This window comes from Euprymna scolopes, chromosome 34, assembly GCF_053919585.1.
Source record: "Euprymna scolopes isolate OS-2025 chromosome 34, ASM5391958v1, whole genome shotgun sequence".
In the NCBI taxonomy this organism is placed as follows: domain Eukaryota; kingdom Metazoa; phylum Mollusca; class Cephalopoda; order Sepiida; family Sepiolidae; genus Euprymna; species Euprymna scolopes.
Window position 1 is genome coordinate 87,538,525 of NC_136515.1, and position 13,978 is coordinate 87,552,502.

General features: G+C 31.7%; 1 protein-coding gene across 1 annotated transcript; it reads right to left on the minus strand.

Moving 5' to 3' along the window:
- Positions 1-280: 280 nt before the first annotated feature.
- Positions 281-13,098, minus strand: LOC145259316 (uncharacterized). Its single transcript, XM_080117211.1, has 3 exons — positions 12,482-13,098; positions 4,727-4,764; positions 281-1,434 (listed from the first exon to the last, which is right to left on the minus strand). Exons 1-3 carry the CDS (start codon positions 12,861-12,863, stop codon positions 1,243-1,245), a joined length of 612 nt encoding a protein of 203 aa, XP_079973337.1. The 5' UTR covers positions 12,864-13,098; the 3' UTR covers positions 281-1,242.
- Positions 13,099-13,978: the final 880 nt, after the last annotated feature.

Consider the following 13,978-nt stretch of genomic DNA (forward strand, 5'->3'; position numbering starts at 1 on the left):
AATTTCATTTTTCTACGCTATTGGATTTTTAGATTCCAGGAATATTCGAGTAATACTAATTAAAAATAATTCAATGCATAATTATCAAAGTAATGTTTATGTGAAGTTATCATATAATTGTATTAATATAGTATTTACATGAAGAAGATTTCCTTTTACAATTTACAAATACGTCTAAAATCTGTCCGTGATTTTACAAAGAAGATTGATTTCACGACAAATTGTTATAAAAAGGCTAACGAAGAGGATGTGATTATCTAAAGAACGAGGGCAAAGTCTATTTATACAAAATAATTAATTTTATTGACAACTTGAAAATGAAAAATACATGTTCGTAAAAAATGAGTTCAAAAATCCTGATAATGCTTTGATAAAAAATGGATGTTTTCTGTAATGTGAAATCGAGTACACATTGTTTCCGTTATCTTACGTTTATGATGAGTGTTAATAAATGGACATTAAGATATGACTGTGTATTAGTATGCCATTGTTTTGTTAGTTATAGAGCATTTGTGTTTGCATTTCGACTATTCCGATGTGCGCTTACGTATACATGCGTTTGTTAAACAGTGTGTATATACTGCTGCCATGTTAGAGAAGTTCAGGAACGTTTCTTTTTTTCACTGTGCTGCTTATCGATGGTCTATTTCTCCGTCCAAAGGCCCTAGATATGTTGTGCTATAAGCACAGGTGTTCTTTAAAAGAGAACAAGAAAACAGAGAGAAAAACTCTGAGTTTAGGACCTGCTGAAATTCTCTGATTAGCTAAAAAAAACGGTTGTGGTGATTTTGTCCGATGAAGATTCGATACATTATAAGCACCTTCACTGCACAGGCAAGAGGAATAGAACTCAGAAACCACCACCCTCTGGTTGCCTATGGTTCTGCTTGTGGTAAGCCAATGCGTGTAAGTTGGAGAACTGCTCATCAATGGATTAATCGTGTCAATATTACTGTTGAGGCATTTCTTTATGTTTCCTGGGTTAAAAGAGATAACTATGGTAATGGCAACGTGTTGATATCAAATGTTTCATCTGTCACGTCACGTGTAATTTTGGAATAGGATGTAGAACATTCACTACCGATACCTTCACATTTCGATGTTGATCCGTTTTAACTATAGCTGTCAACATGTCAACATATTTATGTGGTAGAAACCAATGGCAAAGATAATGTTTTTGTCAGAGTAAATTTTCTACCAAAAATTTCTAAATAAAGAAGTCACCATTCCAGACTTCTTAAGCTAGAATCTGGGTTTCCGTAATGATATTGCGAAGGAGCTGCCTGGGGATGGTGGTCCTTTTCTAGATTTCATGTACAGATGTTGCATGCAGTGATGACATGGAGCATAATACCTACAAGACCCACAAAGTGTACAAGGTCCACACGAACTGCAGCAAGATGAATAAGACGAATAACTGCAGGCTATGTCAGTCTACAAAACAAATAAAATCAAATGAGTATACAAAGTCACAGCAAATAAAGACGAGCACAAGAGTTTAATAACATTTCCTTGAACTGCATACTTGACTATATTAATTACTGGTTTGATATTCGACTTTAGTGGAAATTTGACTTCATCGATATAAGGAGTTTGTAGATTCCGGCCAGAGGAGATGATCTACAACGTCTAGTATTTTTAAATGGCGCCTTATATTGTACTGGCTAAAGTTAACAGAGCTTATCTTCGAAGATCTAACGACCACTTCAATGTCAAGGTGAATACACTGTACATAATACTTAAAATCAATGTAAATTATTTTCTGTTAATTTTCATCTCTCTCCACGGCAAATATTGCATTAAACGTGACAGAGCAATACTTATAAGAGTCCTTGTAATCTTTCAGGATCTATGAAAAAGGGCTAGATCATTAAGGACTTCAATTACTAAATTCATTTAATCTTGATACAACTTTAATAACATAATAGGAATTTAAATGCAAAAGTCATATTTGCATCACGTATTTAATAGCGATTATTTAGAGTGATTATGCTCACTCTAAACTTGCAGTCCTTGACCGTAAAGAGTTGCAGAAAATATTTTCTTAATCTAAGTAATAGATATTCTATATAATATAACACATTTATTAAAAATTTAGAAAATATTTATTTATATATATATATATATATATATAAAAGAGAGAGAGAGATTAATTTTCCTTACGCATTTCAGACAAAGTACTCAATTACAGAACCATATGTATGTGCTAATTGTGTTACAGAAGATCTAATAAACCTGACTGCATCGGTTCCATCGATGGTGTGATCTCATAAAACACAACGTAATGCACTGTTGGGTTTGCTTTTAACGTACACAAAATTAAGCCGGCAATTATAGTTTGTTATGACCATATATATATATATATATATATATATATATATATATATATATATATATATATATAATTCACTTTTCCAGCAAAATTATGACTGACTTTAATCATTTCAAGTTTATATAGTCTATAAATCCAGCTGTATCCTTCTTTTTTTTTCGAACAATTTTCCAAAAGAGTGAAATTCGATCTCTCCATTTTTTATCCTTGTTTTTAGAGAGCTCGCAAATCTTATAGTTTTTTTTTTTGTAAGAGCTGTTTTATCTTTCCCCCCCCCTTTTTGTGGCGTCGATTGGTGCAGGGTCGCCTGATGAAGTCTCATTGATTGAAACATATGGCTGTTTGTACCGACCATATGTAACTGTTTTCCCTCGAATAAATAATTTTAAAAATATATTTTGCTCTTGTTATTGAGCACTGTCTAACAACCTCGTTGTATTCATTAGTCCCGACTTTTGAACATCTCAAACATGAATATATATATATATATATATATATATATATATATATATATATATATATCAAAGTCATATATATATTTCCACAAAACCTCTAGCTTTCATGAAGGTGATACTAAAACATTGTCAACTTTCTTCCTAATGGCATTGGAATAGCACTCTCACCATATCCGAGTACCAAAATACATATATTTTAAGTTTTAATGTCCACTACTGTTATTGACTTTGATTCTTGAGATATACAGATGGAGCTGGTAACAACAGGTATATTTCCTCCATTTAACACTCTCCTTCACAGACCGTCATTTACCGGACATGCCTCTCAGATTGGGATCACCACGCCTAATTTTCTTAACTATTTTTTATTTTACTGCTCGGGACTTGTGGGTAGATACCCATAACCCACTTAGGAACTCTGATTACATTGTGATAATTGTAATTATCGCCCGAAAGTTCGACACCAAGCATATAAGCCGTAACTCAAAATGACGGGATACTTAACATTGTCCTATTCTTCAGAGATAATCTCAGAGATTCCCTGGGAAATTAACTTTTTTTCAGCGGTGACCAGGGCAAAAATAACTTAAATGAATTGATCCGAGCAGACATTTAAGCTCATGTCCCCGCACAAACATTCTATAGCATATCTCACTCTAACCAATGGTTAGATATTTTGCAGAAGATCAAGCATTTCACCAATTAGATAGTCCTAAGTCCAGGATAAATGGACTGCAATTTATAGCATCGTAAAATCATTGTAATACTGTATAATCTAAAACTCAGATAAGTTATCAAGTGATGACCAGAAAGCTTTTTTCATAGAAATTTAATAACGGTGAAGTCATTTCCAAATTAATTAATATTAATTTATTTATATAATTAGATCCTTCGTATAAAAAACCGTCCATATCGTCCTCTATGGCGGTACAAACAAATAGCATGACGTTATGTAGGTATACTGTGATGGTGGATTATTGGACATTAATTGTTCCTGCTTTTCAGAAATAACCTACTTGATAAAATTATGTCCGAGATGGTCATATTTGCTTGTGATACCACGTTACTCTTGACATATAGGTAAACGTATGCGCATATATCTAATGCAATAACTGAAACTTAAAAAAATGACACCCAGTTTGCGGTTAAATGAGATATAAATAGATGGTAATATATAATGCTACTAATGCAGAGCGGTTTTCATTTAACAATTATTAACAGTCTCTGCAACTACATATTCTCATGGCAAAAAGCACCCAACCGGAGGCTCAAAGATTTAACCTCGTCGGTTCAACATTAAAAAAATTACATTAGTTTGAGCAAATATATAGAATATACTGTCATAGCTATAACAAAGAAAGTAGTCTCTCTTTCTGTATTTATATATCTATCTTTATATTCCTCCTTCTCTTTTTCTCTCTCCCTCTCGCTCTATCTCTCTCTCTCTCTATCTCTCTCTCTCTCTTTAATATGTTAGAAAACTTCTAGTATTTGCCGGTATCCCTTATTTTTACAAGATCACTATTCATCCATGGCCCCTCTTGTATAAATATGTTCTTTCAGCTGTAACATGTAAAAGGATAATTGTATAAAGCATTTTGTATATATTAAGATCATCAGGATGATCTGATGTCTTAGCTTGAAAGACAGATAGCAGGCTCGAATCGTTCGTTCGAATCCAAGCTATAGAGAGACAATCATACAGCTAATTTTCTTTTTAATGAGTCCCAGTATAAAACAATCGTATAAACTGTTTGAAAAATCAAAGATATCCGGAATTTCATGCGATTTTGAATGCTTTGAAAAAGATATTAAAAAGATGTCAAAAATATTATTATTTTAGTTATGCTCAGAATGCATTATTGTACCCAAAGCACTATAATCTTGTAGATTTTACCTAGAGTTGTGATGAATTGAGAGGAAAAATTAAATCTCTTACCTTGACTGTGATTTTCGTTTTTTTCATTTTTTTTGGAGCTGTGATTGTATAATAAAAATCATAGAATCTCATAACAAAATTAAAATACATATATGTTAATTTTGATTCCATTAAAAGCAATTCAAAGTAATATTGTTTTATATTTATTGTTTTTATAATCAAGGTCTCATACATTTATTATTTGTGTAAAAACAAACATTATTTATTAAAAATATAAGAAAATTATGTTCAGAACACTTTTTTTAATAAAAATATTAAAAAGTAATACATAAGTCACATAAAAACTTTATTAAGTAAAAATCATAATAAAAATCAATATATTCGGGTTAACGTATGTATTACGCATTGGCAAGTGTTAAGACTTTTTTGTAAATTAACTTCAAAACAAATCCATCTATAGCAGTGTCAGAAATCGTCAGTAACAATTCGTGGTACACACTGAAATATTTAGACTTACTGTCTTTCGAAGCTTATAACTTCTTGAAAAATGTAGTTAAAGCCCTAATTTTTTTAATTAAAGGAACAAGGGCCAAATTTAAAAAAGAAATAACAGGTTTAATATCAAATTATGCAATATTTGTTTTTAAATCGTTTTTTTTTTAAAGATCTAAAGAAAATAAACGAAATTTTACTTCCCTCGATTATAAAAAAATATATATAAATTCCAAAAAATCACTTACCTATAAAACCTACTATTCGATGAGTAGTTCAATTGTTCATTGTTAAGAACTTATCCATATTTATACTTATTTTCCATGTCTTTTTTAAATAAAATACTTTTTAAACAAGGATTTAAAAAACGCGAAATCACAATTTTTAACTGTTCAAATAAAGGGAGACAAGTCTGATTTTATTCGCCTTTATGTTCCGGTGCCTTAAAAAGACATAATTTATGTCTTTTTAATGCGGGCTGTAAACCAAAATTAGTATTTTTGGGTCCTCCGTAGCTAAAAATGACACACATTCACTTATAAGTTTTCCCCATAAACAAAAAATCCAGCAGACCGATTTCTTATAATTCTCTTAATGAATTACACGAGTTTTTGATTGATATATTTTAATAATTCTTTATCGCCTGATTTCTTTTAAATATCTGAAAATCGAAAACATTGAATGAAATAGAAAACATTGCCGCCAGCGTCCGGTATTTACTTGACGATATAAGCATAACATGAGCTTTCATTTAAAAAAAATCGACGTGGTTAAAAATAAAAAGGTTTTACACTTTGGACTTTACAGATAAATTTCTATAAAACACTTCTTTTTTGTTTTAAATTATGATATTTTATTTATTGATCTTTTATCTTCAATTTATGCTATAAAAACTGTGGTACATAAATTAATTATTTAATTTTTTTATAGACATTTCAAAATGAGGGAGTGAATTTAAAAAATAACGTTTGTCTAAAATATTATATTCGATTTATTAGAAAGAGCATAAAATTTCACATTGACCCTGAAAATATCGAAGAAATTGAACCAAAAGAAAAATTTTTTATAGATTTTTAAAGTTTAAAAATTGAAAAATATTTAACTCGTAAAATTCAATTGATTTAATTACGAAAAAAAATGGCTGCATGAAAGCGCGCCCGGCATTTTGTAAACATTTTGTAAACACTGTTTTTTTTTTAAGAAATACAAATTAAAATACTATTATTTATTAAACAACTTTAACAGTTTATTTTTTAAGTATATTCCATACAGAAAATAAACAACCCACTTTAAAAAGAGAATTACGAGTTTTTATATTTTATTCGCAGTTTTCTGTTAGGGGTGTCAAAAATTCCCCCAAATTTTTGATGCACCTAACCCATCTATGGTCAGATTTTATATATATTGCTCTTTCTGTCAAGTTCATACTTATCAATTCCACCCATGTGTCCTGCCTCGGCAAACTGACTCTAGTAACAGCTGTTATACATCTACTGGTATAGGAAAAATCATACATTCTTGTAATGTGACCATATCAACACAGTCTTGTTTTCTAATATTCAAAATGAATTTAAGTCAACATTAGAATAAGATTTCTAGAGATATAATTTACGTATTCATTTAAAACCTTGTAAAGTGGATGTAAAGCTACTGTTTGAGTGGATTTGGGATATGGGTTGATCCATTAAATTGCGCTTCCAACGATATCAAAGAAAACTTCTTACACATTTCTTCTCGGTTCAATCATATTTTTATTGGATTGATATATTTACGCCTCGAATAAATACCATGGACAAGTACGCCAAATAATATAACGGAATTCTGTGTGTCTTAATCCAGGGAATAAAAGATGGTTTAAGGAGTTATAGATATGAAAGTAGTTAAACCGTTGATATGCTGCCGGAATATTAAAACGTGAGAATCGGATTCTAATCGAAGGAGAAAGAAATACCAGCACTAAAAACAAATCTCCACAGGATGGGACGATTGCAAAGTTGTTCCCAATTTAAATACAATTATCCATTCTGTTCTAAATTTTTTATTTTTATAGAACTACCGATTCCGATTGCGGTTCCTATTCTTTTAAAATGTCTAAATATTTCATTAGTGATGTAATGATTTTTTTTATGATGATGATAAACTCCCGTGTAATATCCGTATATATTTTTCAAAACACAAAATATACAAAAAGGAGGGAGCGTATATTACAAGAGAAGATCTTTTTAAAAAATGTCTCAAGTTATTTTTTTGTAATTGACTGAAAATTGTGAGGCAATGTTTGTTTTTGTTTGAAAATAAAAACGATTTGTTCGTTGTTAATGCTATTGGAAATTTTTATAAACCCTTACAAATACGACGATTGGAATGCAAAAAAAGGAAAACAATTTAGGAACAGAATCTTTAACAACTCCCGTCTCTATGTCAAGAATGAATTTCTTAATAAAATGTAAATATTAAGAAAACCATTCTTAACATGCGGTTGGGGACTTTTAACTTTTAGATTCCTTCTCTATAAAAAAAAATATCATATTTTTCTCCCAATTATAAAGAGTTGTTCGGTTATTAGACGGATTCGCTCTATTATTAAAGAAAAACAAGTTGCAGATAATAATAATAATAATAATAATAATAATAATAATAATAATAATAATAATAATAATAATAATAATAATAATAATAATATTAATGAAAACATTATAATAATGGCAAGTTTGTAAATTAACATTATAATAATGGCAAGTTTGTAAATTAACACCTTCAGCTAAATTATTCTCTCAAAATAAGATTCTATCTTTTTTAAGTGACAAGCACCCATGTTTGCCCAGCTGGGCAAACTTGAGTCCTTGTACCGGAAAAATATCCAGTACATAAAACGTTGCTTCGTAAATCGTTATTTTTTTGCTTTTTTTTTTTTTTTTTTTTTTGCATTTCCATACACCAAACATGGATATAAATATCACTAAAACATCCGCTGGGTCATAAATTTCATTTCGAACTGCCTGCCTGACTGCCTGCCTGCTTGCCTGCCTTCCTCTGTGTGTGTGTCTCTCTATCACTCACTCACTCACTCACTCACTCACTCTCTCTCTCTCACACACACATACATACAGTAAATCGAACTTACTAAGGAAGATAATAATTTCCGGTGAATACCGGAAAAATATCCAGTAAATAAAACGTTGTTTAGTAAATTGTTATTTTTTTACATTTCCATACACCAAACATGGATATAGATATCACTAAAACATCCGCTGGGTCATAAGCTTCATTTCAGTACCTAACTTGCCTGGGTGGATTGCCTGTAGGCTAAGACAAACCGCGTCATGCACACACACACACACACACACACACAGTACGAAAATTTAAAATACGATGACGTGGCGGAAAGAATGAAAACCAATTTATTAAGAATTTAAGTAGGAAATTAGTATTGTATTAAATAAAATAATACTTATTTCCATCTCATTCTAACTGTTTAGGAATATTTATTATTTTTGCCTTTAATTTTATCTAATCTAACCGCGCAAAAATCTAAAATTAAACAAAATTCTAGTAGAGCATTGCATTTTTGCAGAATTGTTGACATTTATTTGATGTGTTTCTAACAGCAATTTGTTTAACTTTCGGCTTAGAGTAATTATTACGAGTTTTCCTATATGGCTTATGTGCAACCATTTTGTGTTCTCATTTAACAGATTACACACAAGGTTTGTTTTGAACCAAAATCGCTTAAAATAACTTTAAACACAAATAAACTTATTCGGATAGTTAGAAGAGTAACCTATCTTGCATTTCGTAGCATATATTTGCTGCATATGTGTTTCCATATATTTTTATCTATTAGTTACAATAAGAAATACCCGAAGTTCAATTTTATTTTGGTGGTGCCGGAACGTTTTCATGTACATATAATTTATTTTACTTCGACAAACTTATAAATGTTCTCCATTGAAATACTGGTTCCCAAGATTTTGATAAATTCATTGTGAGATTTTCATACATATTTTTCGCTTGTGTCCAAAAGTGAAAAAATACAATGAAGCATTAATTGTTTCAGGAAAAAATCGATGATTAAACAACAACCGTGTCGGACCAGCTCCCGTGGAACTGAAAAAAAAAACTTGTCCGGCTCATTTGAAATTAAGTAATAATCAATTGTTATTTTTTGGGAGGCATAATAGAGATGTTTAGCAAATGGATGCGAAAAAGTTTACTAAATAAATAGGCAAGTGAACTCTAGAATGTTTACTTTGTTTACGATAACTGGCCAATAAACATTAAATTCAACTTGGAGACTCGATGCTAAATATGGGAATTAAATTTTTAACTGGCTGGTCTGTGTCCCTTAGCCTTATGTTCTAGAGGAACAACTTCTTATAAATAAATAAAACTGTTTGTTTCATTTTTTTTAAGAACAGAATTTAATAAAATCGGTTTTGGAACCAGAAATTAGGCTCAAAATTCTGATACCCATTCCGATATCACAAAATGTTCTAATTTTTCAGATTCTGGTTAATCTCTCAACATTACCTTGGGTGCTCAGATTCGAAAAACTATGCCCATAGTATGGATTAGACCTTCTCAAGCACGGCGGTGAAATAAAATAAAAAAACAATATAACAAATGTTCAAAATAGTACAGCAGAGGATACGAGAGAGACGATAAAGAGATATCTTCACAAGATTCCCGTAAACAGAGAATTGATGGTAGCAGACGACGTCTTATTTACTAGAAATTCCTACTTAGCTAAATAAATATTTTATGGACAATATAAAATAATACATGATGCTAATGCGTTAAGCACGCTAGATGAGCGAAGAGAAGAAAAATACAGCACATCAATATGCTGAATTCACATTTGAGAAAAATCGAAGATAAAAAGCAGTCGACAAATGGGTAAATCTCAGAAGCTTCGTCTAGCTTGAGAGGAGAACTAATTCAACTACCAACGTTAGAAGAAAGTCAATTGCCTTATTTCATCTTTAATTTTAGAGATATTTAATTCCAAAAATTTGGTCAGGGATGCATTAATTCTTGAAATTTAGTGGGAAAAATGTGAGAAACAAAGTTTTTTTGTTGCTGTTGTTTTGTTTTTTTACATTAATATATGGAGATAAGACATTTAGAGTGGATTCAGCAAGTAATTAACAATTTTGAAAGAAAGTCAGGATACAGAGGCAGAAAGTCAGGATACAGAAGCAAAACGAAAATATCAGTATGGAAAGCTTGGTCACGCATGAATGCCAGCTTTTTGTTTATCACAGGATGAAATGATAAAATTGTCGTCCTAGTAAAAACGACATGATTCCATTTCCGTTTGATGAAAACCGGTTTTGTTTTTTGTTTCAGACCATCTACTAGTTGGTCAGGTGTGTACAAATCCCAAAAGCGATCGAAGCCTTCTATCATGTCTGAAAATGACACAATGTTCAACGAGCGGAATCAATGATGCGTCGCTATACAACTCATGCTAGATAACCATCCAACATGACGACAAGATCATTGCCAGAACCTTCACTGGATTGCCACGAATAACAGGGACATTCCCAGGGCGATGAAAACAAAGTTCCGGCCATGGTTATTTTATTTGGTATGGTTTCAAGTGAGGCCCAAATTATGCCACCACACATTTTTTAAGTCTGCTTGAAAATAAACACCAAAATGTACTTAGATGTAGTTAATAGTGTGGTGAGACCCTGGTATAATCAAGTGGCCGCTGGCAGACCCTGGGTGTGCCAGCAGGACTGTGCGCCGGCTCACAAGTCCAAAGAAATCAAGGCTTGACTTCAAAAATAGTGCTACGACTACGTACCCTTTCTTACTAGCCCCCTCCTCCCCTCACCAGAACCTGCTGGACTAATTTGTTTAGTTATACGTTGAGAACATCTGTAACATGAGCTCCCACAAAATCAAAGCCAACCTGATCGCCGCTATCCGCCAAGTATTCGCCGAAATCCTGTCGACGCTTGTGAAAAATATATATATATATATATATATATATATATATATATATATATATATACCCGTAGTGAGGCGGTGATTAAGGCTGGAGTTGATTGTATTGAGTTGTTACCAATCCTACTACATAATCAAGTTACCTGAATTAATTTTTCATTAAAAATTTAAAAATGAATCTTCATCGTTGTTTTCTTTAGGGCGACAACTTTATCGTCCCACCCAGTATTTACAAGCGATTTTTTTCGTTTTGGTTCCTTCTTCTGTCTGTTTGAAAATCAATATCATTATATGTAAATTATTAATACATGCTGATTACGTTCGAAATTATTCTGTCGTAACAAAACAATTTTCGTTATTTTTATATTATCCTTATGGATAAAATAGACTATAATTTTACTATCTAATTAAGCATAATAATAGATAGAACAGTGTAAAGTGTAACCGAAGAAAGTGTGATAATCAGCATGAAAATAACACGAGAGGTAAAGAGAGAGAGAGAGAGAGAGAGAGAGAGAGAGAGAGAGAATATAGTAGAATGGAAATTGTTTAGATATAGATCATTTGGTGATTTAATTGCAACTTTCGACTAATTAAACACTTTCAACCAATTCTCCTAAGATATGGCCGAATACCAAAACTGAGAAATATTTTAACAATATTTTGTGCGATAAAAATATATAAGAAAAACTTTTTGGAAAAAAAACTTTAATTGACTCAAATTAAATATAATAATTCATATCTTTATATAGTTAGATGTGTTTATATATTATATATTTGTATTACAGGATTCACTTCTAAACTAATAGACGGATCATTATGAATTTTAGAACATGACTTCTGGACGTAATTAGATTTAAATGTGGGCTATTAAAGTTTGATTAACTTTTATGTAAAAGAGAGTGAAACCCCTTCGTTAATATTCAGATACGTTTGAGATGTGTGAGATTTCACAGTATGTGTTAAACATAAATTAATATATTCCCTAAATTCCAGTTTCTTTTGCACATTTAAAATTTCGGGAGTATAATGTGGACAGAAGCCCCAATTTTAAAATGCAATACCAAATTTATATTTAATTTGATTCCTAATAATTATAGACGAATTAAGCAAGATTTCCTGAATTTCAATTTCTTCTTCTAACAAATTAATCTTAAACCTTAAATGATATACATAATTTAGAATCAAAATCATGTAGATGTTAATAAGTATTCTATACATAAATTTAGTATTATTATATCTTAATTTTTAATCTTTGTAAGTTGGTAAAAAATTAATGAAATTTTTCTGCTATGGGCAATTAATTTTACCCCGTGCTGAAATGAGTATTCTTCTACTAGATAGATAAATATTAGTATCATTACTAACCGTATTCGTGGTGGTGACAATGATGATGATAATTATCATGATGATGATGATGATGATGATGGTGGTGATTATGATGATGATGTGGCGACGATGATAAGGGTTGTGCTATTTGCTGTAGTAGTGTTTGATCCTTGCACTCATTTGACAAAAGTGCGGCAATCTTTGCTCGTTCTGCTGCTACAATAGCCTGTCTAGTAGACACTTCGGCCTGCTTGGCATTATTTTGAGCCTGTTGCTTCAGAAGGCTCGCTACATTAAACTCAGAGACTTCTAGCGGTTTGGAATAAGAATAGAGCGCGCGCGGTGTTTTTTGCTTGCAGCAACAGTAGCAGGCCCCATGCGTTGTTTGCGATTTGCAGTAACTGTACTTTGCCTCAGTCATCGTTATTTTTCATTTGTATATTTTAATTGTTCCTAAGGATCTGTGACACAGCCGGATCTATAAGGTTGAGGGATACACAAGCCTTTTTTTATCCCACTACTTTTTATTACAATAGTAAATCGCGGTTGTGGGCGGAACCCTTTTAGGTCGCCAAAACAACGAAAATTTAACGAAATAAAAACGAAGGTAAGTGTCTGTAAACGAAACCGTGTTTTTAAGTATCTATAGTAACGAAACTTTACTAAATAAATAAGAGAAAACAAATTAAACTCTATACCTATTATGTAAACTCTGATGACATATTTGTCATCATAGATACACTATTACGTCAGAAAAGGCGAATGGCGTCAGGAATCGCAGGATTTTTCTGTTAATCTCGGAATTTATTAAATGACCGTTTCATTTTTCTGTCTATTTCAGTCAAAACATCAGGTTTGTGTGCTTCCGTGAAGCACACAAACCTAATGTTTTGCACTGCTTCCCTATTTTAGGAAATATCGGGCGGGTTATAGTCACTTGTAGGAACGAACTCTGATAGACTTTTTCAATTTTCCAGCGAACCTGCCTTGCTATCATCTGAGAAAACATCACATCAATTATAACATTATCCTGCAGCGCTAATTCTCGATGAAAAAATAAAATACCCTCGCTGGGAAGCAAGTAAATAAGAATATCATTATCAATATCGGGCAATGTTTATTGGTTGCTTACCATACGTGTGATTCCGCCCAACGAAATAGTTCCGCTGGCAGTTGAATGAAAACAGCAAAACATCGAACCAGCAATGAAAATATAAAACGAAACGAAACATAGCTTTCTTATCCCCTCTCTTTTTTCGTGCGAATCATAATAGAAACTAGCGGGGTAGCGGGAGAACCCAGCGTTGCCTGAGTGTGCTGAGGGGGGGGGGAGAGTAAATCAAAACAATAATATAAGGGAAAATAAAAATAAGCGAACGAAAAATATTTTAAAATGTTTAAACGTCTTAAAAAATCAGAAAAAACAAAAGCAAAGAAAAACAATGAATGTGATGGGAAAACAAAAAATGGAAAATAAAGAATAAGCGAACAAAAAATGGCATAAATAACCCTGTTTAAATATTAAAACGTTAAAAA